General features: G+C 35.3%; 1 protein-coding gene across 1 annotated transcript; it reads left to right on the top strand.

Annotated features, from left to right (window-relative positions):
* The first annotated feature begins 687 nt into the window (after nt 1-687).
* On the top strand, nt 688-2,255 carry LOC132169613 (uncharacterized). Its single transcript, XM_059580623.1, has 6 exons — nt 688-922; nt 1,024-1,238; nt 1,358-1,609; nt 1,712-1,804; nt 1,879-1,980; nt 2,067-2,255. Exons 1-6 carry the CDS (start codon nt 688-690, stop codon nt 2,253-2,255), a joined length of 1,086 nt encoding a protein of 361 aa, XP_059436606.1.
* The last annotated feature ends 6,844 nt before the right edge of the window (nt 2,256-9,099 follow it).

Here is a 9,099-nt window from a genome sequence, read left to right as displayed (position 1 = left end):
TCGTAAATGGTATGAGTCCGATCCGTACATATTAGCATGCCAAGCTGCACAAGTGTTTTACTTGAGTGATCCTAAATTGGGTGACAGTTGGAAAGTAGCGCAGACGCTGACCAATAGAAACACATACTATAATCCAACAGTGGTAGGGAAAGATAATGAGAATGGTGACCAAGGAACCAACAATGGGGTATACCAGAAAAATGAATGTGTTGGGGGTAATATTGCAATTGTTGAAAACTCTACTATGTTACGTAGAGATGCTTCGACAATACCTATTGATGAATTATATGTGCAACTTGATGCAAGCATGTTCATTGACGATAACCCTTCGATTGAGGAGCATAATACTAACTCCGATAATGAAGAAGAGTTAAGTAGCAACTATGACACAGAATCTGAACACACAGAGAATTCTAAACACGAACAGTCATCCTCAAGCAACAATGATACAGACTATGATACAGAATGATCAAGTTGGAATTGGATTAACAAATTGTATGATGTGTTGCTACTCATATTTTATTTTTGGTTTTGCTTTTTCTACATATTAACCACTTATGTGCAATTAACTAAATTAAGTATATGAACAATTTTTTTTGTCCAAACCATATAACATGCAATATTATGGTTATATGACTGATCCACATTTATTTTGTGTTGTTTGCAGATCTATCAGAGCAACTAGAAATGGTGATAGGGCAAAGCCAAGGGCGTGGCCGAGTCCAAGGCCGTGGTCAACTCCGAGGTCAAGGCCGAGGCCTGTGTCATGTTGAGGATCGTGATAGGCCGACTTTCGTTGATGTTGATGACAATATGGACATGCCATCACCGGTGACCCTCGATTCGGCGGAGGGCCATGGCCATTCTTCCCATAAGCGATCTAATGACATACCCTCATCGGGAGTCGCACCCACCGTAAGCTGTAAGTGAATATAAGATCTTTTTCCTATTAATTTGTTGCATACACTGTGCGAACTACTTTTCCAGATACAACTAACTATGTTTCTATATTTTGATTAATAGCTATCACGTCTGTTAGACGGCCAAGGGGTCAGAACAAGAATTCCAAGGTTAATGATACGATAGATAAGGATGGTCCGCTCACTTTGGAATTCAAGGATGACTATGTCGTACCTGTGGGCGACAATGCCGGGGCATGGTCGAGGATAATTTCTAAGATTGTCCTCAATCATTGCGACCTCCATTATCAGAGTTGGACCATGGTCCCAGATGAAATGGTGAAGAGATTGGAAGAATGAGTGAAGGTATAAATCTCATTGTGTATGTGTATTATGTCACTTGCTACAAATAATGTGACAAACTTTTGACCATTGTTTTCGTAATTACTATGTCTCAGGGTAAGTTCGTTTTGGATATGGAGCTTCAGAAGCACAAGGATGCCTTAAAGCATCAACTAGGTAAGGCTTATAATAGGACACGCTCCGCATTGCACCTCAAGAATTACAAAATTTATTTCAAAAATGTGGAGAGCGATGATTCAGTAGCGGTGGCCAATGCTCAAGCCGAGGCGAGGGCCAATGTTCCAACTGGTATTTCTCCGGAACAATGGCCTGCTATATGTGATTCATTCGAAGTTGATACGTGGAAGGTAAACACATCTTATTCAAATAAATAGTCAATTATTATTTCTAAGATTTGTATTCAGCTATAAAAAATGAAATGAATATGTTTTTTGATTGAAATTTTGTAGAAAAAATCTGAGCGAAATAAGAAAAACAGAGCTAAGATGGAAACAAATTATACCGCTGGCAGCACGACGTTCGTCAATATCATTCACAAGAAGGTAAGAATATATAGTGTTAGGCTTTTATAATAATGTTCTTCAGTGTAATAGTTAATTATGTGTATTATGTGCAGGCAAAGAAAACGAATGCCGCACCCAATCCCATAGAAATATACAAGGTCACGCACACTAACAAGGATGGGAAATTTGTGAGTGACTACGCTGAGAGTAAATATGTAAGTGAATGAAATGGGTACTCATGATGAACATGTCTAATGAACTTGCATAGCTTATTTAGTTGAGGTTAATATGGATTGTGCAGAATGAAATGGAATCAATAGCAGCAAACTTCGACAACACTAATGCCAGCCAAGAAGACATTGTCTTAAAGGTGCTAGGTGGACACCGCTCAGGACATGTCAGAGGAAAAGGTTGTGGTGCCATACCTACCAAGTCAAATTCCTCATCAGCATGCAACCAACAAAACCATGATGAATGCTTAGCTAAATAGCTAGAAACCGAAGAGAACTAGCTACTATGGAGGCATCATTTCAGGCTAAAATTAAGGAGTCAAAAGCATCACAAGCTGCTATGGAGGCAGCATTTCAGGCCCAAATTAAGGAGTCAAAAGCATCTCAAGCTGCTATGCAAGCACAAATGGAAATGCTACTAAAACATATGGGAGGGTAAAAGAATCTTGCCTATCACTTTTTTATTTATTTTTTCATTTTTTTATTTCACACACATATCAAGTAATTGTTAGAAAGATCATTGATTATGATATGAATTCTATTATTCCTAGGATTGGAGGGAGCTCTTATGGATCTCAAGCAAGAGGAAGCAACGTTTGAAAGAGCTTTTGTTGTATTTTGTTTAAGACTTTGTTTTAATATTATTAAGATTTGTCACAAATTTGGTTTGTATTAGAGGGTAAGAACTTTAAATAGTTTGAATGTTTAAGAACTTGGAGGGTGCTTTAGTTGTACTTTGTTGAAGAAGTTTTAAAATTACAAAGATTATAACAAATTTGGTTTGTGTTAGAAGGTAAGAACTTCAAACAGTTTTTTTGTTTAAGAACTTTGAGTTAGTGAACCTCTCTTGACATGTTTAACAAGATGAGTAAACAATGCAAGAGAGTAATATTATATAACAATATTTCATTTTTAAGTGTATACATGATGGCATGAGTGGAAGATGTGCAAGGAGTTGTGGCGGTAAAGGACTCAAATAACAATGGGTAAGATATTTCAATCCCATTGTCATTCACTTGTTGGTGGAAGTTAATTCCATTTAATACAAGTATATAAAACTATTTTCTTTTTTTAGTGTATGTAGAATGGCAGAGAGAAAGATAGGCAAGAAATTGTTGCACTAAAGGACTCAATTGATGGTAAGTTATTTCAAACCTATTGTCACTCACTTGTTGGTGGAAGTACTGTGAAATGTAGCGAGCAGGAGGCTTGCATGGAGTTATAAGGATGAGTAGAATGTGAATTGGAGTGTTTGGTTTTTGATTATATTTGTTTGTTGGTTTGCGTTTGTGACCTCATTAATCATATAAGTTTGTGTTTGTGTTTGATTGTGGTAATTAACGCCGACGATCTTTTTTTTGTCTTAAGTTATTTGTTTCAGGAAAAAAGAATTGCTTTTAGTCTTAGCTAATTTTTTTTTTTTTTTTTTTTTTAGTTTGTTCATGTGATTGTTTGCTTCAGATCAGTGAGCTAGACCCAGCTTGTAGTTAGATCTAACAACTAGTTTGACACCCCAAGAAGGTCTCATTTGGATGGTCTTTTTTTAAAAAAATTTTGTCTGTTTTTTGGTGAATTTTATTTTCAACATTTATTTTTTACAAAATGATATTTCAGTTTTTGTGAATTTCTTCGGATTTATCCGATTTAAACTTGCAGTGATTATTTCACTAGTTAGTGTTCATGCAACAAAATTTTTCGTGGGTGGTTGTTGGAATCAATAAACATTGACTAACTCCATTATTTTTTCTAGTTCTTGGTCATAATTTTCAACAATATATGTATAAAGAAATGTTGCCTATTTGTGCTCTATTGGGTTGAACAAACATACGCACACAAAAATCAAAATGATTCTGATTTATGTCATGAGCACTAATGTCAATTGTAATTAGCACAGTGTAATCCTACAGGGGTTATTATTGTAAGTTATTTGCTTCTGGCCCACAGTTGCTACAAGTATGTTTTTTGTCCATAGTATAAGACTAAAAGTATTGGAGTGAAAAGAAAGGAAAAGAAAAAAGATTAAAAAAGTTGAAAGACGTCTTCATAATGATATGTAATGAAATTGTTGTATTGCAACCTTTTTCATTTAATTTTAATATTTTGGTCTTGTGCCTTTAGTTGGTGGTAGTGTGGGTAGTTTCTGTGGAGTTTCTTTGAAGCGATTGTGTGTTGTTTGTTTGCTAGCTTTGTGATGAATACTGGTATGAGGTGTTTGTCTTTTATGAGCTTTTTACTTGTTTTTTTTACATGTATATTAGATTCCCTTTTGTCTTTCTTTCTCGGCCAAAGATTTCTCTCAACTTCTGTAAAGGTTATAGAGATGTTCCACCGTTATGTGAGTTGCTCTTCTTTTTATAAGAATTTGCAAGTATGTAAATAGCAAATACTAAAAGCATTTGAATAAAAGATAGTGTTATTCCTTTGCTTGATGAGATGAAGTCCTTTATTTTATTTTTTTGACATAGTTTGTGCTCATAGGTGAGGACTCAAACCCTTCAATATATGTAAGATTTGTTGCTCTTAGGGTCCACAATTCAAAGGCAAGCCTTGGATTGGGTGGTTTAGTTTGATTGACTTGGCATGAGTTTACTTTTGATTATAACCTTATTGTCCGGACGTCCCCAACATGTCATTATTTTGTGTTATTGTTTCCCACTTTCACTTTTTGTTTCATGATAAGAAGTGAATCCTTGAATCCACTTGTCCTTCCATATGCAATGCTTGCACCAACTTGTTTTAATGGTTTAGCTATCTCTAGCGATTTGACTATAAATAGGCTTGATGTAATTCCCATAACTGCTATATAACAACATCTATAATAAGCATTTTTTTTTTTTTAATCATTAGCAGCGACCTTGATGATTTTTTTACTGTTATAATTAAATAGCGGCGACAACAAAGTCGCGTCATTAGCGGCGACCAAGATGTTGCCGCTAGTAATGATCAATAGCAGCGACATCTTGGTTGCCGCTACTGACCATCAATAGCGACGACCAAAATGTCGCCGCTAATGACAATCAGTAGCGGCGACAATTATGTCGCCGCTATTGGCGGTCCTTAGTGGCGACATTTTGGTCGCCGCTATTTAAAAACATCAGTAGCGGCGACAAAAATGTCGCCACTATTGACCATCATTAGCGGGCGGCACACGGCTCATTTCAACCTTTTTTTGCGGCAACAAAAAAAAAAGTCATTAGCGGCAACCCCAAATGTCGCCGCTATTGATCATCAATGGCGGATTAATACCAGCAACTGAATAGCGGCCAAGGGTCGCCGCTATTGATAAATAGCGGCGACATTTTTGCTCATTAGCGGCGACTTTGGGTCGCCGCTAATGAGCAAATTTCTTGTAGTGAGTGGTGACTTCAAATTGATATGTTGGTGTGGATACAATGCACCACATAAGTTATCATTCCTTTAAAACACTGTCAAAATGAATGATTATAACTTATATAATTATTATGATATTGATTCTATATCTTGTAACTTAAAACCAAAAAAATATGGTATATATGGAAGTTGCAAAGGTCCACTTATGGACTTAAGTAAGCATCTAGATCATGCATGGAACATTAGGTTTGATGAGACAATCAAACAATTTTGTTTTGAACAAATGTGAGGATAAAATAGTAACATTCTTGGTGTTGTATGTTAGTTCAAAAACTTTAGTAACGTGTCAAAGTTGACACATTACTAAATGGTAACATGTCAAATTTGACACGATACTAATTTGAAAACTGAAAATAAAATAAAATTAAAATTAAAAATTCGAAAACTTTAGTAACATGTCAAAGTTGACACATTACTAAATGGTAACGTGTCAAATTTGACACGTTACTAACGGGCATTGGAAACACGCACCAGCTACATCCCTCTTTTTCTCTTTTTCTTTCTTCTTCCCTCTTTTTTCTTCCTTCCGGCCGTGCTTTTTCTTTCTTCTTCTCTTTTTCTCTCTTTTGCTCTCACGCCTAGTATACCCCTATGGTAGCTCCCTCTTCTCTTAGATGGGAAGAAGAAAAAGAAAAGAAGAAGAGAAAAAGAAGAAAATGAAAAAGAGAAGAGAAATTTTTCTGTTGGGTTTGGGTTTGGGTGTTTGAAATTTTTCTGCTGATTTTGGGTGTTTGAAATTTTTCTGGCTCTGATTTTCTGGTTGATTTTGTTTGATTTTTCAGGTTGAATCCACTTGGGGAACGGACATCTTTGGGAGAGAAAGGCGAGTGCACAATGTTTTCGATGGTGGCAAACGTAGGTTAAATTAATTTTTTATTTTATTATTTGGAAATGGAATGGGAATTGTGATTGAATACAAATTTTTATTGTTTGTTTAATTTAATTAATTTGTGGTGATGAAATTTGGTTGAATTTGCTTCTGATTTTTTTTTTTTTGTTTGATTTGTACATATTTTGCGATTTGTTTGATTGGTGAGAAAGTGTTGTAGTAGTAGTAATATGAGATCCGAATCTGTCTTTAATAGCAATTTTTGGCTAATATTGGTGTGTTGGTCTAAGCAAATGGTATGTTTTAGAGTTAAAACTAAGCCTATTTCTTAATTTTTGGAAAATTTTGCTCTGATTTATGCTTTTTTGGTGGCGATTGCCATTATTCTGCATCTATTGTTGTTGTTAGTTGCTGAGATTTCCTTTTGAGATTTTGATGTGATCATATTGAATCTAGATCTGGTTTTATTTCGGAGTGGAGCTTAGGGTTTTATTTTATTTTTTTGCTAATTTTTTAAACTTTAGTTGACACGTTACTAAAATTTAGTAACATGTCAAAATGATGGCACGTTACTAATAGGAATTTAGTAACATCCAAATTAATAACATGCCGCACATGTTACTAACCTTTAGTAACGTGTCAATAGGCTTGACACGTTACTAATATGTCGTTACTAATCAGAAGGTTTTTTGTAGTGAAAGAGCAACGTCCTAAAATACTTCAAGAGGAATTAAGAACAAATGAGGATTGGTCCTTATGCTTCGGCCGTAGTGTATGCTTTGCTTTGTACTAGACGAGACATATATTTTGAAGTTGACATGGTCAACATATATCAACCAAATCCTAGACCACCACATTGGGTAGCGATGAAGCGTTGGGCTAACCATTTTAGGAAACATGAAAGAGACATGCATGTGGCTTCTAAAGGTAAGACAAAAGTAGATATCAAAAATTTGGTGGAACAACCAGAGTGTTCCAGTTAACCATTTTAGGAAACTTGAAAGAGACATGGCTTCTAAAGGTAAGACAAAAGTAGATATCAAAAATTTGGTGGAACAACCAGATCGAGTGTTCCAGTAACCATCCAACTCCATAAAACATTGTTCTAACTCTAGATCCTATCTTAGAGGTTGAGTATGTGGAACCTGACATCAACCTTGGTGAACAAGGTCAAGTAATGGAAGGATATTTGGAATGTAGGGCATCAGCGAGGTTGGCTAGATCGGGTTATGAATCCATTATATGTTATAGTGGAGACCTGAAGAACTTCCACAATCTCCATCCGAGCCTCACTTCAGTGATTCTGAGGATGATTAAGGTAAGTAAAACTTTCCTTAAATAAATCTTCATCTTCTACTCCGAGCAATTAAACATGCATTTTTTTAAAATTTTTTTTTTTTTTTTCAAAAATGGAACTTGATTTCGGAGACAAAATTCCAATAAGGTGGGTAAGATGTAACACCCGGGAATTTCACGTCTCTTAAATTCATCTATAAAAATAAATGATATTATGGATTCTATAGTTGTTTTAGAAATTAAGGGAACTTTCAAAACAAGTTCTGAGGTCAAAAGTGGCTTTTACCTTAGGAACTTAAAATTGATAACATACAAACTCTATATGAGTCAAACGAAATCCTGTTTTGCTTGTCTTTTAGTCCTCTACAATCTGGTAGAATTTCACAAATTTTCAAGTTTGTCAGAATCCCAGATTTGAGTGGGAGTCACTATTCACCCGTTAAAACTACGTTTTTCTATAATCTTGTTAATTCTAAAATTGGTGTTGACCAAATATGTTTCTTAACATATTATGACCCATTTTAGTAAATAAATGACTTCTACTTTAGTTCAGTGAAGTCATTATTTAATTATGAGAAATTCCTAATTTTGGCCTAAAAAGTGGTGCCTTAAGACTCCCAACTGTCAACAAAATTTTGTAATTTGATCTCACCTCCTTCTAGGGCCGGCTAGCATCACTCTCCAGCTTGTTTTCTTGTGAATAACAAGCTCTAATTACTGCAGTAAATGGCTTAGTCACTTCTCACCAAAAGTAATAATGAAAGGAGGCTTTTTTGGCTTGAAAATTTATTAAACCCTAAAATCCCCTACATGGCCGGCCCGCTTGCTGAATTACTTGAGAATATTAGTCTTCATTTTGCATTAAATCCTGCACAAAATTCATTGGGAGAGCTGACCTGATTTTTCCACACAGGTCATCATTGGTTGACCAAGACCAAGACTTGTAAATTGTTGAAACTTACCCTTCTTCCTCTTATATGACCGGACACTCCAAAGATTTGGATGGTCATTTGTATTACTCTTTTCCTTCTATAAATAGAAGCGTTTCCTTTCTTTTCTTTCATACATGCACCACACGACGACTCTTGCTTTTCTTTCATGAAATTCTGCTGCATGCCCAACCAGCATTTTAGCACCTTATTTGTATTATTTTGAAGGGGTTCCAAAGCTCTAGCATATGGCCTAAGCTCCCTTGTTTAGTGTCAAAAATTCTCTCCATTTCTAAATAACACCATTCGGTCACCTAGAGTGTATTTGGTGAGTTTTGCTTCCAACTTGTTTAGTTTATGCTCTTGTGCATGGAGTCGTCTCTTAGATATTGTTTAGAAAGCATTTAGAAGTCACTTCTACCATAACTGAGAGTAAAAGCTCAAAATAATATGGGTTCGAATGTGAAGCTTTATCTTATGATTCACTCAGCACCTACTTATTGTTTAAATTTTCTTATTGATTAAACTGTTATATATGACCCAATAAGCTTAAGGACTAAAATAAATAAAGAAAATTATATATATAATCTTAAAGCTGGATTCATATTTTGCTAACGAGGCTAATGGTCGGTACCACCAGGTATGAACTAAAATTATGAT

The sequence above is a fragment of the Corylus avellana genome, chromosome ca2, assembly GCF_901000735.1.
Source record: "Corylus avellana chromosome ca2, CavTom2PMs-1.0".
NCBI classification, from domain to species: domain Eukaryota; kingdom Viridiplantae; phylum Streptophyta; class Magnoliopsida; order Fagales; family Betulaceae; genus Corylus; species Corylus avellana.
This window is presented reverse-complemented; position numbering and strand designations above follow the sequence as displayed.

Bases quoted from the DNA above. Each gene is read 5' to 3' on its own strand.
- LOC132169613 (XM_059580623.1), top strand. From the start codon at position 688: ATGGTGATAGGGCAAAGCCAAGGGCGTGGCCGAGTCCAAGGCCGTGGT. The intron at 923-1,023 runs GTAAGTGAATAT...TTTGATTAATAG, and splicing joins AGTCGCACCCACCGTAAGCT to CTATCACGTCTGTTAGACGG. The intron at 1,805-1,878 runs GTAAGAATATAT...TATTATGTGCAG, and splicing joins TCAATATCATTCACAAGAAG to GCAAAGAAAACGAATGCCGC.